General features: G+C 42.8%; 1 protein-coding gene across 7 annotated transcripts in view; it reads right to left on the bottom strand.

Annotated features, from left to right (window-relative positions):
• The window catches only part of LOC135094787 (uncharacterized), a 70,747-nt gene that overhangs the window by 8,700 nt on the left and 44,547 nt on the right, over positions 1-17,500 (bottom strand). For 2 of the 7 annotated variants that reach the window (XR_010263975.1, XR_010263976.1), the window contains exons 2-3: positions 12,312-12,394; positions 72-138 (exon numbers count right to left, since the gene is read on the bottom strand). Coding sequence is in view for 3 of the 7 variants with exons in the window: in XM_063995159.1 (XP_063851229.1) it covers positions 11,454-11,978; positions 12,312-12,320 (534 nt within the window). In the remaining 4 variants the exon portion in view is untranslated. Of the gene's footprint in view, positions 1-71; positions 139-11,453; positions 11,979-12,311; positions 12,395-14,387; positions 14,779-15,114; positions 15,225-17,500 lie in introns of those variants that run through there. The other 5 variants (XM_063995157.1, XM_063995158.1, XR_010263978.1 and 2 more) reach the window with 3 other exon arrangements.

Raw genomic sequence — 17,500 nt, 5'->3', positions numbered from 1 at the left:
TTTTATTTATTTATTTATTTATTTTTATTTTTCTTCTTATCAGTTCCATTGTTAAAGAGTACTTTACTTACAAAGACTAACTCCATCTTCAGGTTCATCACACTGGGTTAGGTGATGGACCATACCGCGGTTGTATTGCTGAAATAACAAAAAAATAATATATATATATATATATATATATATATATATATATATATATATATATATATATATATATATATATATATATATATATATATATATATATATATATATATATATATATATATATAATAAATGTTACACATAAAGAATATAATGGTGTATTAGGAAGCCTGTATGTTAACATGCCTCAGTTTGGCACTCATTTCCTATTTTGCCAGGTTAACGATAGTCAGTTTAAATATCAATGACACCTTACATTCATCACGAAACGGCTTGTTATAATCTAAAGTTTTAAGACATTTTTCTAAGCTTTAATACTCGGTATATATTTGTGTACAGAGTAAATAACAGTAATGTCATCCGTATAGGGCAAGTTGAAACTCGAGCTGAAAATTCATGCAGGATGCATTGCACAAAAAAAAAAAAAAAAAAAAAAAAAAAACGTATGTTGGAAGAACAATTTTAACACTCACTAAAATCTTACTGTTAGCAGAAGGCACTTCAATTTCGTCAGTTTCTGCAATTCATTGCTAACCTTACTAGGTTTCTAATGACATGTCTAAACAGAAATAAATAAATAAATACATACACACTACTAATCATTCTTAGTATCTCTTAATCATGAATTAAACATAAAAAAAAAAAATAATAATAATAATAATGTTGGTAATAATAACAATGATAATAATAATAATAATAATAATAATAATAATAATAATGATAATAATAATAATAATAATAATAATAATAATAATAATAATAATAATAATAATAATAATAATAATTAGAAACCTCACTTATCATGCACGTATTAGCATCGAAACTGTCAAACACATTTTGCCACATATTAATCTCTCAAGGCAGTGTCTCGCAGAGCAGCTTGTGTTCTGAAAAATTTGGTAGTGAAGTTGGAGGCCATCACCAGTCTGGTTCAGTTTTTTTCTTGTAATTAGACTCCTTCACAATGTTACAAGAAGAATCAGCAGATGTTAATGATAACAGTTATGTCTCCTGTACATTAAGTACTTAATAGGTGCTCGAATACTACATCTGAACACTTAAAAACCACTGTCTTGTAAATCAGGCTATTCTTCTGTGATACGATATTAAGAAACAATAATAACACAATAATTATAATAATAATAATAATAATAATAATAATAATAATAATAATAATAATAAATAATGATAATAATAGTCACAATATAAGAATAATAAAAATAACAAAAACGTATAGAAACTAAACAAAAAAAACATAAAACATCAGTAGATACCTACAAAAAATTTCAATTATATGTGAATATTAGTACAAGGAGGAGGCAGTAGACACCTGCCGAAACGATAATTACTCCCAGTGAGGTCTAAAGCACTGTTCAGGGGGTGCTGTGAACTTATCATTAAACCCAGCTGTGACCTCACTGAACGTTTCCCTTTGTGTCTCACAACACAAGGGGGTAGTCACAGCCTGCCCTCTAAAGACAAATCTCTTCCTCCACATAAAACTACAAGCACCTAATAACACACACACCCTTCACTCAAAAATTTTAAAATCATGGCGACTCCTACACCAGCCTCGGAGTCCCCATCTGGGGAGGGGACCATAAATGTCCTCAGGTCGGACTGCCTTTCCGTCGACGACCCTAAGTGTCTTGACACCCCCTCAACTTTTTCTTCATTAACTTCTGCAACATTCGCGGTCTAAGATCTAATTTTCAATCTGTAGAACACCACCTCTCCTCTTCTAAACCTCATCTTCTTTTCCTCACTGAAACTCAGGTGTCTGAGGCAACTGACAGTAGCACCTTTTCTGTTCCCTCCTACTTTCTCTATCCTCATTTTCGATCCAAAGCTAAATGCTGCGTTTATGTACGCAATGACTTAACCTGCTCTCGTGCCCACGCTCTTGAATCTTCCGAGTTTTCCACCATCTGGCTACGACTACAGAGTCATTCTCATACTATATTTATCTGTGCTGTATATCTCTCTCCTAACTCCTCTGACTATAAGAAATTCTTTGACTACTTAACTTCCAAAGTGGAGCACATTCTGATCCTCTTTCCTTTTGCAGAGATCTCCATTCTTGGAGACTTCAATGTTCACCTCCAGCTTCGGCTTTCCTCTCCCTTCACTGACCATCCTGGTGAACTAGCCTACAACTTTGCTATCCTCCATGACCTAGAGCAATTGGTGCAACACCCTACTCGTATTCCTGACCGTCTTGGAGATACGCCCAACATTCTTGACCTTTTCCTGACCTCTAGTCCTCCTGCTTATGCTGTCACCCTTTCTTCTCCGTTGGGCTCCTCCGATCACAATCTCATATCTTTATCTTGTCCTATCACTCCAATTCCTCCTCAGGATCCCCCTAAGCGAAGGTGCCTCTGGCATTTTGCCTCTGCTAGTTAGGGGGACCTGAGGAGGTATTTTGCTGATTTTTCTTGGAATGACTACTGCTTCCGTGTCAGAGACCCGTCTTTGTGTGCTGAGCGCATAACAGATGTGATAGTGTCTGGCATGGAGGCGTACATTCCTCACTCTTTTTCTCGTCCAAAACCTTCTAAACCTTGGTTTAACACAGCTTGTTCTCATGCTATACATGATAGAGAGGTGGCCCACAAAAGGTACTTAAGCCTTCCATCACCAGAATCTCATGCACTTTATATTTCTGCCCGGAACCATACCAAGTCTGTTCTCCAACTAGCCAAAAACTCCTTCATTAACAGGAAATGTCAAAACCTTTCAAGATCTAACTCCCCTCGTGATTTTTGGCATCTAGCCAAAAATATCTCCAATAACTTTCCTTCTTCTTCTTTCCCTCCTCTACTTCAACCAGATGGCACCACTGCTATCACATCTATTTCTAAAGCTGAACTCTTTGCTCAAACCTTTGCTAAAATCTCTACCTTGGACGATTCTGGGCTTGTTCCTCCCTCTCCTCCACCCTCTGACTACTTCATGCCACGTATTAAAATTCTTCGTAATGATATTTTCCATGCCCTCGCTGGCCTAAACCCTCGAAAGGCTTATGGACCTGATGGGGTCCCTCCTATTGTTCTCCGAAACTGTGCCTCCGTGCTTGCACCTTGCCTAGTCAAACTCTTTCAGCTCTGTCTGTCAACATCTACCTTTCCTTCTTGTTGGAAGTTTGCCTACATTCAACCTGTTCCTAAAAAGGGTGACCGCTCTAATCCCTCAAACGACCGTCCTATTGCTTTAATTTCCTGCTTATCTAAAGTTTTTGAATCTATCCTCAACAGGAAGATTCTTAAACATCTATCACTTCACAACCTTCTATCTGATCGCCAGTATGGGCTCCGTCAAGGCCGCTCTGCTGGTGATCTTCTGGCTTTCCTTACTGAGTCTTGGTCATCCTCTTTTAGAGACTTTGGTGAAACTTTTGCTGATGCCTTGGACATATCAAAAGCCTTTGATAGAGCCTGGCACAAAGCTTTGATTTCCAAACTACCCTCCTACGGTTTCTATCCTTTTCTCTGTAACTTCATCTCAAGTTTCCTTTCTGACCGTTCTATTGCTGCTGTGGTAGACAGTCACTATTCTTCTCCTAAATCTATTAACAGTGGTGTTCCTCAGGGTTCTGTCCTGTCACCTACTCTCTTCTTATTATTCATTAATGATCTTCTAAACCAAACTTCTTGTCCTATCCACTCCTATGCTGATGATACCACCCTGCACTTTTCCACGTCTTTTCATAGACGTCCAACCATTCAGAAGGTAAACATATCACGCAGGGAAGCCACAGAACGCCTGACTTCTGATCTTTCTAAAATTTCTGATTGGGGCAGAGCAAACTTGGTATTGTTCAATGCCTCAAAAACTCAATTCCTCCATCTATCAACTCGACACAACCTTCCAGACAACTATCCCCTCTTCTTCAATGACACTCAATTGTCCCCCTCTTCTACACTGAATATCCTCGGTCTGACCTTTACTTATAATCTGAACTGGAAACTTCACATCTCATCTCTAGCTAAAACAGCTTCTATGAAGTTAGGTGTTCTGAGACGTCTCCGCCAGTTTTTCTCACATCCTCCAGCTGCTAACTCTGTACAAGGGCCTTATCCGTCCATGTATGGAGTATGCTTCACATGTCTGGATGGGGTTCCACTCATACTGCTCTTCTAGACAGGGTGGAATCAAAAGCTTTTCGTCTCATCAACTCCTCTCCTCTAACTGACCGTCTCCAGCCTCTCTCTCACCGCCGCAATGTTGCACATCTAGCTGTCTTCTACCGCTATTTTCATGCCAACTGCTCTTCTGATCTTGCTAACTGCATGCCTCCCCTCCTTCCGCGGCCTCGCTGCACAAGACTTTCTTCTTTCTCTCACCCCTATTCTGTCCACCTCTCTAACGCAAGAGTTTACCAGTATTCTCAATCATTCATCCCTTTCTCTGGTAAACTCTGGAACTCCCTGCCTGCTTCTGTATTTCCACTTTTCTATGACTTGAATTCCTTCAAGAGGGAGGTTTCAAGACACTTATCCACCAATTTTTGACCACTGCTTTGACCCTTTTATGGGACTGGCATTTCAGTGGGTTTTTTTTTTATTAGATTTTTGTTGCCCTTGGCCAGTATCCTTCCTACATAAAAAAAAAAAAACTGTATGTACATTTATAACTATATTAGTAGTTATCACTAATGAATGAGGATTACCTTGATCATTCAATCTGTGTAAATAGGACTTTGATTTTAATTTGATTCCATCTAACTTTTTTCTTCGTTTTTAACAATATGTAAATTAAATTCAAGCACTAAGCGATTATTAACGGAAAATGTAGTTTTATCTTATTTGCATGCAGATATAACATCTGAGTTGTTCTGTTTTCCATGGTAGCCTGTATGGCTTCATTGCTGTAAATTCTTCTCTTATTTACTCCCATGCCATTTAATTGCTATGTTTAATAGAGGGATTACTGTAGAGGTCTTGTAGGACTCTCCGCTCCCCCCGCAAGCTTGAGAAGCCTAATTCTCTGCTCACGAGTGGAGAGGCTTCGTCACACATAGGTTAGAAGTGGTAGAGGAGCGGTTGTATTTAGCAGTGGTATATAGCAGTGGTAGAGGAGCGGTTGTATTTATGTTGCCGAGCTTCACACGTTGGCGCTCAGATCCGAATTCATATAGCATATAGCATTGTTACCAACACCCACGTGTGTCGTACTTCCTCCTGCTTTTCCTTCCCTAGCAGCTCGTGGTAAGGAATGAAGGCACGGTCTTTATTTATAATAAAGAATTACGAAAATCGTGTATATTGCGGAAACAATAAATATCGCAATAACATGAATGTTACAAGATTAGAATGTAGTTTTCAGTTACATATAAGTAACGTAATAGATATTAATCAAGAAAGTTGGGGGTAATTGTCGGTGTGTAGTTCCCGGTTGGCTGGGCCACATTCGGTTGGTCTGAGTTGCCAGTTGTGCATTTTTCTTGCGGCTTGCAATGTTACCACGCCGGGGCAGCATACTACTCCTCCTACTACTACTACTACTACTACTACTACTGCTGCTGCTGCTGCTACTACTACTACTGTTGCTGCTGCTAATAATAATCTCTCTCTCTCTCTCTCTCTCTCTCTCTCTCTCTCTCTCTCTCTCTCTCTCTCTCTCTCTCTCTCTCTCTCTCTCTCTCTCTCTCTCTCTCTCTCTCTCTCTCTCTCTCTCTCTATATATATATATATATATATATATATATATATATATATATATATATATATATATATATATATATATATATATATATATATATATATATACTTGATACAGTTTACTTTGACAGAGTCTGCTGTTATGCACTTTTATATGCAATCCACAATGCTTTTACAGGCTAAAGGCAACATATCTAGTGTTTCCTATCTAAAAGCCTAACATGCTCCTTTTTTTGTGCCGGCAGCCAGGCGATCACGAGCTCCTTGAACTGTTGGACAGTCATGCCGGCCAGACGTGGCTGCGAGGCAAGTAGCGCATTCCACCAGGTGACATAGGTGTGCACAAACTGCTTCTGGTGGTGCCACGTCCTGCAACGAGGCTGCAGGAGCTCTGCGGGGACTTGGAAGACGGCTCTGGTAGCCACCTGGGCCCGCCGGGCGGGTTGCTTGAGTTCTCTCTCTCTCTCACCAGTCCCAGCACCACTGCCAAGCCCCTGGCCCAATGGCCCCGCCTCGAGTCCGCTCCGAGTCGAACATAAGAACATAAGAAATAAGGGAAGCTGCAAGAAGGGACCAGGCTTACACGTGGCAGTCCCTGTATGAAACACACCTACCTATTTCCATCTGCTATCCTCATTCATAAACTTGTCTAATCTTCTCTTAAAGCTCTCTACTGTCCTAGCACTAACTACATGATTACTGAGTCCGTTCCACTCATCTACCACTCTATTTGAGAATCAATTTTTTCCTATCTCCTTCCTAAACCTAAATTTTTCAAGCTTGAAACCGTTATTTCTTGTTCTACCCTGGTTGCTGATCCTAAGAATTTTGCTTCAACTTCGCCTCGTAAGGGATACTCCTCATCCCCTGTATCCTTTTAGTCATTCGCAGTAGCAGCCGGGGTTCCACTCAGAGTCTGTGTCAACAACCCAGCAAGGGTACGACCAGAAGACGAAGACCAAGCCGGGGAACCACCGAAGCCCGAAGCTCCAGCAGCGCCGGATGCACCAGAGAGAGAGAGAGAGAGAGAGAGAGAGAGAGAGAGAGAGAGAGAGAGAGAGAGAGAGAGTATCCTAGCCCGACGTGGTAACACTACAAGGAAGATGCACAATTGGCAACCCACATCTAATAGTGTGAGTGTGGTTTGAGTGACCATCTTGTTTGGAGTGACCAAGTCCCGTATACATAAACATTTTTAATAGGCTAAAAGTAATTTCAGTCACTATTATTACTTTTACTGCTAAAAGTTCCTTAAAAGTAATACATAATCACTTTTTAAAACTTAAAAGACTTTCAGCGGCTAGAAGTTGAGACAGGTACTCTCGTGCATCTAATAATACTATTTATTGGCAGGATGACAGCCTAACATCTCAATTTTCGGCAAAGAAGAGGCATCCTATGAGAGTATAGTGATGCTCAGCTGACCGAGAGAGTAGTACCTGCCCTTGGTGACATTCTATATGTGATAGAACATGTGAGGAGTGCACTAGGAAGTAGCACTCAAAGGAGTAAGATTAAATAAAAACCGTAACGCAGTCAACCATCAGCCAAAACCCTTCAGGGTCACGCACTACTTGGCATATTCAGATTTATTCTCTCTCTCTCTCTCTCTCTCTCTCTCTCTCTCTCTCTCTCTCTCTCTCTCTGATGGATATTGTGATGAGACAAACACGTTATATAAGCTGTATGACTCCACACTGTTACACATATAAGAATTATTGTATCCAGAGATTAGGAGTCAGAATATGTAAGTAAGGCATGAAATAAAGCTAACAGTGGAATGCAATTCCACACCAAAATCCATTTTAAATTGTGTTTCGGCAAGTGTGTATGTAATAATAATAAAATAATAATAATAAATGGTTTATTATTTAGGCAGTTAACAAACTGAAAATGTACATAGGGGGTGGGGAAATACTTAACATTAATCTTAAAGGTAAATCTAATCTAGAAGGGAATATTGATTGATGGCCCGCACCATGGTGGGAATCGCACTGAGTCTGTACCGGTCTGTGCGCGGCGCCTTTAGGGGCGTTATCTTGTTGTGGTGTCTGGTGGCATGGACCGGGCGAGGCGCGTCAGGCGGCAGTATGTTTCTGAGACGTGGATGATGCAGTAGTCCCCTTCCAAACTTCTCCAGAACTTCTCGGTGCCTGGTGGATAGTCTGGACAGACTCAGGGTAGTCAGGGCTTCTTCATAGGTGGTGTAGGCAGGGCCAAGGATAATCCTGCACGCCCTTTTCTGCACACTCTCTAGATGTAGCTGTTGAGTGTGTGTGAGGGAGGAGGACCACGCTGGGGAGGCGTACATGAGTTTGAGGAAGATGAAGGTGAGGTACAACCCCCTTAACTCATCTGTCGGCGTCCCCAGCGACCTGAGTCTGCGCAGCATGTACAGCTTGTAGGTAACTGATCTTACGGTGTGTGTGTGTGTGTGTGTGTGTGTGTGTGTGTCAAACTAACTTATCCCGTTACCACACAGTCAAAGTAACTGGAACTTATCTTTCTGCATTCAATTTAACCACCTCACCCAGACACCCCACAGTCCCTTGCTGAGAGTAAGTACAATTTGACAAATCCTTCTGAATTCAACCCAATTTAACCAAGCCATCTCACAGCTGCTTGGAGGGAGTTAGTTTTATTTAATAAAGCTGGTTGCATTCAGGCTAACTAAACTATCCCCACAGATACTTGCAAAAATAAGCGGAATTTTGAAAATCATTTTGCACTAAGCAGAAACTAATTATCCTGAGTAAGCTGCCTCTCTCTTTCATTGGCTTGGCCAAGCTGCCCCCACAATTGTTGTGTTGGCATCCTCGGGTCGAGTTCGTGTCTGAACTCGCCTGATGTACATAATTAAACTCATAAATTATGTCAATACTCCGGTTCTTTTTTTTATATATATAAACAAAAAAATGAAATGTAAGTTAACACTGAATACTTTTATGTATTGTCTTGACATTTAAGTGCAAAAACATAATTGTTAGGATCTTTCATAAGCACTAAACGTGGCAAGTATAGCGAGTTTACATTTTAATTTTACTCCTAGCTAAAAGTGACTTAAGAAAACTTTTATGGTTTCTTGTATGCACTTTTAGCGTTTACTTTTAGCTGGGAGTAGATCTAAAAGTCTTTTAGGGTTTTACGTTTATGGGCCCAAGTGTGTGCGTAGCCCCATTTTTACTGGCATATCTACGATGCATTTACTCCCAGCCACAGAAACACAAACTTCCCTGGGCCTCCTTAAGGGCAATAATCTAACCTGGCATTACCTAACCAAACCTAACCTAGCATCAATGATGTATAGCATTACCTCCCTGTTAGACTACTCCTTCCCTAAGAACACTAATGTAAATCTAACATTACTTGACGTAACTTAAATGACATGCCTAATACTGCTGCTGCTGAGTGGTGTCGACTGTAGTCTGTGTGTTGCCATGGTTAACAGTAAATACATCGTACGTCTGGCAGTAAAAATAGGGCTGCGCGCGCACTTGGTCACTTGAAACTAAAAATGGTCACTTGAACCTACTACCCTGGCACTACAGATCGACACTAGTGCTGAAATTTTTTATTTGTTGTTCATTAATATTAATGTTTACACCAGGGGTATGGATGCGGGTGACAGCACAGATGGAGGTGGCAGCTCTGGGAGAGGCGGGTAAGAGAGAGAGCGGAGACGCGTGGCCGGAAAGGAAGCCAGCGTGTGCCTACCTGCTTTGGAAGTGTTTCCCTGCCTGTTGAGTGCCTGTCGTGCCCTGGGAGACCTGTGGTGCCCCTGTGAACTTGTAAAGCAGTGTACTTGCGGAGGATTTGTCAATAAACCTAGGAAATAGTGCCCGTGTTTTCCCTTGTGCCCCTGCCTCGTGTGTGTGTGTGTGTGTGTGCCTTGTCCCGGCGTTCAGAGTGTGACTTATTTGAGGCCCCGCTACTCTAGTTTTTCGAACCGTGCCCATGTGGATAACACGCCCGCCTGGAGTGAGGCGAGGGCGCAACAAGTGGTGTCATAGAGTGAGATCCGGGGAACAGTGAGCAGTGAGAGACGATGTGTCATCATGGAGTCACAAGATGGCCGCCATGACGGGGCTGAGGGCGGCTCGAGTGAAGTTAAACCGGGCCAGATGGACTTGATTGCTACCATTTTGGCCGGTATGAGGCAGGGAATGGCAGTGGACCGTGAGGCACAGGCTCAGAGGGCACGTGAGCAGGCTGAAAGAACCGATCAACTGGCACGTGAGCAGCAGGCTGAAAGGACCGATCAGCTGCCACGTGAGCATGCTCAACGGGCGGACGACCAGGTCCGCCATCTTGAAGATGTGTTACAGAGTAGCCTCGCGTCCTTGAAGGCGGAAACACAGCATTACATCGACCAGGCTTGCGACAGCGTCAGGTATGAACTGCTGGACAAGGTGCAGACTCTGGAAAGTGAGGTCCAGGGCCTGAGGGAGGAGGTCAGGACGGAGAAGCAGCGGCGCGAGCTGGTAACAGCGCGCGCGGAGGAACAAGCGGCCCCACGTGTTCTGGGCGGAACCGCTGGGGTGGCGGACCTGCTGGGGTCTGCCTGGGGCCCTTGGTAAGAACCCTTGGCTCGGGGGCCTCGCAGCGTCAAGTTAGAGCCGGTAGCTGCTTCAAGGGGCTGGGGAGCCATCGGAACCCCTCCCTTGAGCCCGGCTGATGGCAGGCTGGGGCTCAGTCAACCCCTCCCCTTCTGCCGCCATCACCCCCTCTGTCTCCCTCCCCCGGCCGCCCCGCCAGCTGCCCGCATGAGTCGCGTTCTCCACCCCTCAGTCCTTCGGCTTCCCGACGTTTGGGAAAACGCAAGCCGGCGGAGTACGCCGGGAAGGTAGCCTGGGAGGCTTACGTCGCCCAGTTCGAGATGCTAGCCTCTGCCTAGGGCTGGAGCGAGGCTGAGAAGGCGCTTCAGTTGGCAACAGTGATGCGAAGCCCCGCTGTGGAGGTCCTTGGGCACCTGCCGCCGGCCCAGCGCGCCTGTTATGGAAGTGTGGCAGAGGCCCTTCGGCGCCGCTTCGGATACCATCACCAGGCCGTGGTGTACCAGGCTCGCCTGAAGAAGAGAACTCGGGAGCGGGACGAGACGATGTCCCAGTTGGCACAGGACGTGGAGACATTGGTAAGAAGGTTGTATCCCGTGACCCCGGAAGAAATGATTGTTTTACTGGCCCGAGATTCCTTCATTGATGAATCTGCAAATCTACGTCAAGCAGGCGCACCCTGGAGACCTGCAGGTGGCGCTGGCGAGGGCCTTGGAATTTGAGGCCTTCCTGAAGACGATCAGCTGCCAAGGGGCGGCCGCCTAACCCCGCCGTGACCTCCAAGGCCGGAAGGCGAAGGTGGAGAAGAAGCCACCCTCGAGGAAGGCAAGCCCAGACGGTTTTCCTGAATCATGTTGGGGCTGTGGCGAGAAGGGTCAGAGACGCAATCGGTGTCCGGGGAAACGAAGGACGCGTTCTCTCGACCGGCTGGGTTTTGATACCGTTCAGCCTTGCTGCAAGGACTGCGGCAAGTCTTGAGACCGCTCCAGTGCCTGCCCCAAGCCAAAGTAAGTGGTGCAGGCGGGAAATTCGGACAGGCTGGAGAAGTGGGCAGAACCCCAAACCGTCCTCAGTCCCCAGGCCCCGTCTTGTGTTAGATGCCGCCGGAGAACCAGCGCGATGCAGGTGGAGGGCTCAGTGGATGGGAACCCATGCCGCCTGACAGTGGACACCGGGGCTGAGAAGACTGGTGCGGCCTGACATGCTGGCCGCCACTCGAGTCCCAGACGCGCCACAGAGGCTGTGTGGCGTAACGGGGCACTGTGTGCAGCTCAAGGGCCCAGTGGATGTTCGTATCGGCGTGGGCAGCGCTGTGGAGCGGCTGCCGGTGTACGTCGCCGATTTGGACGAACCATGTCTGCTGGGACTCGACTACCTGACGCAAAGCAAGGCTTATGTCGACCTTGGACGAAAGCTGGTGAGGGTGCGTGGCCAAGAAGTGCCCTTGCTTCCGGAGGTCGGCTGTGCGGAGGTAGTTGTGGCTGAGAGAGTGCATCTTGCCCCCAGGACGGCGGCCAGAGTCCGGTGTCGACTGTCCAGAGCGATACGTGGAACGGAAGGCATGGTGGAGCCCACAGAAAACCTGCGACTGGCTGACGGCGTGGCAGTCGGGCGGAGCCTTGTTCAAGCGGGGGAGAAGTTAGTTATAGGGCTTCCTGTTTTTGGGATTTTATAGCATCCCGGGATTCCGGGAAAAATCAAGACATTTCCCGGGATCCCAGGATTTCCCGTAGCAGATAATGTTTGCTAATACTCCTTCTCTATCGTAATTCGTAAATGAACCTCAGTAGTACTTTTTTTTTTTTTTTTTTACAGTAACAGGAGCGACTCAAGGGCACAACAAAAGACAGAAAAAATACGCTGTTACCTACCCTGTGAAAGTGTGAAATAAGTATTTTTAAATGACATAGAGTTTCCTAATACGTATAGAATATGAATTTTTGCATATTACCATATCCATACAGAAGCTTGGCTAGTAGCACTGGCCACCTCCACTGACCCCCATCAAGCCATCTTGCTCCACAAGACTGTAAACTACACAGAAAATGAAATTATGGAATAACTTTTGCATATATTCATAAACATATGTAAAATAATTTGAACACCATATTCCACAAAACCTAAAAAGTGAATAAATAAATAAATAAATAAATAAATAAATAAATGAAAATATTGAAAGTTCCGAAATGCCCTGAAATTAAAGAAGAGTAGATATTATCTGGTATTTTCCCAGTGTATTTGAATAAAGCTGAAGAAAATAAAAATTCCGTAATGCACATACAAAATCATAAAAAGAATATTTGGAATTTAGGCCCAACTTTCCAGACATGGTAAACGAAAAGAGGGAAGTGGGACTTTAAACACCCAATGCTAGAGTATGGAATGGCCTGTAGATTAAAAAGAAAAAAAAAAAAAAATCACAGCTGCAAATGCAGTCATACACCCTAAGAATTATTTTTGAAATAACTCTTCAAAAAGCACAAACAGTCAATACTACGATCACTGAGCTTTGATCTTAGTTTGGTAATAAAAAGGCCAGCTGCTGAAAAAGCCCTTTCAGATTCAACTGACGTTGGTGGTACAGAGTTGAGAGCCTGGAACAATTTTTCTAAATTCTGTGTTCTGTCCCCAGTTGCCTCAAATACACTGAATTCCTTCCCAGTGTAGTTACATTCACTTCTCTTTTTTGTACTTTGTGTCTGAATCTGATCTATGGCTGCCTGGAGTCTATCAGTGAGTGAGCGTTGTTGATTTACAGATGTTTCCACATTATCACTAGTTGTAGCTTCTTCATCACTTACTTGAAACAGTCTTCCTAACAGCTGTTTAGCTGACTCCACGATGGCAGACTTACGGGGTAAAGCTAATGGTAATCTTTCCTCACAGCTGTTATAAGCCTTACCACAATGCAGGTATTTCATAAGGCCTACGAGGATAGCACTCCTCCTTTCATTTATTCTGCTATAGAGTGAATTTTGCAGCTTCATTGAAAATGATGACTTTTGTTCATTCAGTTCTTTCAACATGAATGAAAACACACCTTCAGCACTAAGAATAGTTGTACCTCTGCATCCCATCCTCTCTGCCCCTAGTTTCACTGGTTGCAGTGCTGTTACTAAGTCATTCAGCACTTTTAATTCCCCATTTGTGATGTTCATTTCCATATTACAGTCAATCATAGCTTTAGCAACTGAGTTTTTTACTTTGAGAAATCGCTCTAGCATGTCTAGCAAGCTGTTCCACCTTGTCTTTGAGTCGAGTTTTAGCATCAGTTCTTTGCCATATTCACTAACAACATACATCTGCAGCTTCTCATTTCTTGTGGGTGATTTTCTAAAAATCTTTACAATTTTCCTGACTTTGTTGATGGTGACAGACAAATCTATGTTCCCTACTTCATCATCTTCCAGATCCTCTAACCTAATATTTTCCAAATCCTCATCTGATACCACCTCTATCATACTACTCAACTCTTCTTCCTCTGGCACAGCTTCCACATCATCAGCTTCCTCTTCTTGGAGATGGGTAACATTTCTCCTTTCCAAACTAACTAAGTTACCATCTGTTTTCTTGTAAAGAACATCACAAACAGCAAGATGTATTCCATGAGCATAACACATGTGATGACAGGTCTTAATCAGTTTGCCAAATTTAACCATGACGCTGGCTCCATCAGTTACACATGCAACTACATTTCTTTCCAAGTTTACCTGAAACTCGGCTAACTTATTCTCAACTACCTCAACTGCAGTCTCTGCTGGTAGTGAACCTGTAATTCTAGCCATTCCTAGATTCCAAAAGGTATCACTAGTATGTAAATTTATGTTCATGTATTTCTTGTTTTTTAGTGAAGTATACTCATCAAGAGATAATCCAAACCTAACCCCAACATTCTTCCTTTTGTTAATATCAAATATCACCCTTTCTTTTGCAACATTGTACTGCTTATGTACAAGATCCATAACAAGAGTTGGACTTTGAGGCAATTTGTATCCCCTTGCAAGCATTGATGTCTTTATGAACTCACTCTTGGCAATGGCATTTATGGAAAATCCATCTACTGCAGCTAGCTTCCCAACGATTTCTTCCTTCGTCTCCTCCTTTTTCAAAAAATCAGTCATTTTCTGTTGCACAGAATTCCTCTTCACCTCACTCGTATCTTTATCATGAGACCTGTCTGAAGGACGTTTGAGATTTTCTGTTTTTTCAATTGAATGTTTGCTCTTGAGATGACGGATCATACCACTGGTAGACCATCCTCTGCACTTTATAACTGCATGACACTTTTTACATCGTGACGATTCTTCACATTTAAGTTTTTCAAAATATTTCCATGCATAAGACTCAGTACTGGTTGTTGCTTCTGCCTCGTCTGCCATTTTAATGGTTATGTAGAGTCAGATAATTCAGTAAATCACCTGAAAAAAAAAAAATCATTCTCTATATTCCCTATAAGGATGTTGTTGTCACAATAAATCATATCCATGTGAGAGACCCCGTATTTGTAGTCTGTAACACGAAAATTCAATAACGAACTCACATTCAGAGACACAGTTATGAGGAACAGGCGACTTATTTTCTAGTTTTTACACTGTATTATTTCAGGCTCACCCCACCGAAGTAGAATTATGGTAAGGACAAAGGAATGAGGATGTTAGCAATCAGCATGAAGCAGGCCACAGGAAATAATTTCACATTACACAATTAACACACGTTACACACCTTCACGCAGGGATAGAATAGAACAGACTAACCTGACTCAGCGCCAGAAGCCCACCAAAGCAAAGAAGTGTACGAGAACGGTACGTGTCGTCGCTCGTCAGCTGATTCAGCTCATCGCTGTCTCGCTTCCAGCCCAGGCATCTCTCTCTCTCTCTCTCTCTCTCTCTCTCTCTCTCTCTCTCTCTCTCTCTCTCTCTCTCTCATACATTTTCTTATTTTTTAGCTGACATAAGAAAAAATAATAAAAAGAAGTTTCCCGGGATTTCCCGGGATTTCACATATTTCCCGGGAAGGAAAAAAAGCCCATTTATGGCCGGGATCCCGGGATCTCGGGATCCCGGGAAGGAAACCCTAGTTAGTTACGGTGTTGGTAGCTAACCTCTCCGATGAGGCTCGGAAGGTGCCCGCTGGGGCTAAGCTGGGCACTTGTGAGGAAGTGGAGCGCCCTGAGGAGACGTCGGGGAGCGCAGAGGTGGCTGCTGTGAGGCAGCCGAACCGACTTCCAGGATGATTTGGCTCACCGGAGTGCCGCTAACCTGACGGAGGTGCAGACGGAAAAGGTGCGCCACAATCTGGCTCAGTACGCGGACGTCTTTAGTAGGGGTGACATGGACCTGGGCCGCACGGGGTTGGTGAAGCACAGCATCAACACGGGAAGTAGTGCGCTCATCAAGAGCCCGCCCCGACGTATCGCACAAGCCAGGCGGGAGGAGATGCAGCGCTCCGTCAACGAGCTGGCAGCGCAGTGGGTGATTGAGCGGTCGGACACTCCGTGGTCATCAGCGGTAGTCCTGGTTAAGAAGAAGGACGACACACAGCGCTTCTGTGTGGACTACCGGGCGCTGATTGACGTGTCTGCCAAGGACTCTTACCCCCTGCCGAGGATTGATGACACGCTCGATGCGCTGGTGGGGGCCAGGGTGGATGAGAGACTTTTGTGATGTTCCTGAGGATTATTTTTTTTTTTTTTTTTTTTAATTTATTTATTTCCACTTATTTTCTTGTGTGTATGTGTGTCAGGGTAGCTGGGTCGTCTGCCTTGTAGGGGGTGGGATAGTGTTACACCAGGGGTATGGGTGCGGGTGGCAGCACTTTTGGAGGTGGCAGCTCTGGGAGAGGCGGGAAAGAGAGAGAGAGAGTGGAGATGCGTGGCCGGAGAGGAAGCCAGCGTGTGCCTGCCTGCTTTGGAAGTGTTTCCCTGCCTGTTGAGTGCCTGTCGTGCCCTGGGAGACCTGTGGTGCCCCTGTAAACTTGTAAAGCAGTGTACTTGCGGAGGATTTGTCAATAAACTTAGGAAATAGTAGCCATGTTTTGCCTTGTGCCCCGGCCTCGTGTGTGTGTGCCTTGTCCCGGCGTTCAGAGTGTGACTTATTTGAGGCCCCGCTACTCTAGTTTCTCGACCCGTGCCCGTGTGGATAACACGCCCGCCCGGAGTAAGGGGTGGGCGCAACATTAATTTTATAATAGTTATTGACGAAAATTGAACCTGACTGGAAATAACGGGATTTTTTTTTTTTCTTCACAGTACACTCTTGAGATCATTGCAATCTTCAGGCACCGTTTTCTCTTTGGCTTCGTTTCTAGCTCCGACAGGCCTTAAAACATTGCCATTATCAAGCATGAAACCAAGAGAGTGTATGTAAGCATCAGATTCGATACATACTTTGCTAATTTGTCTATCATCAGGGATAGTAAATGTTACTGTATCGTAGAGATCATTATAATTCACTCCGAAAGCTCTACCCACCACCCCCCGATCTCTAACCCAGACTTGAAACCCTTGTATGATGGTTTTACCTCTATATTGCCTATTTATATATATATATATATATATATATATATATATATATATATATATATATATATATATATATATATATATATATATATATATATATATATATATATATATATATATATATATATATATATCTGATTATTCTTTCCATTTTCCACTTGTGTTTTATTTGTCGACCCGAGTCCTCATCTTCCCCGAAAGGTCCAGTCCAGGATGATTTCATTAAGGCTGTTATAATAATTTTTCTTATGGGGATATAATATTAATATACATATATATATATATATATATATATATATATATATATATATATATATATATATATATATATATATATATATATATATATATATATATATATATATATATATATATATATATATATATATATATATATATATATATATATATATATATATATATATATATATATATATATATATATATATATATATATATATATATATATATATATATATATATATATATATATATATATATATATATATATATATATATATATATATATATATATATATATATATATATATATATATATATATATATATATATATATATATATATATATATATATATACTCGTATATATATATATATATA

The sequence above is a fragment of the Scylla paramamosain genome, chromosome 46 (genome assembly GCF_035594125.1).
Source record: "Scylla paramamosain isolate STU-SP2022 chromosome 46, ASM3559412v1, whole genome shotgun sequence".
NCBI lineage: Eukaryota > Metazoa > Arthropoda > Malacostraca > Decapoda > Portunidae > Scylla > Scylla paramamosain.
Note: the sequence above shows the minus strand (reverse complement) of the source record. Positions and strands in the feature narration are given on the sequence as shown.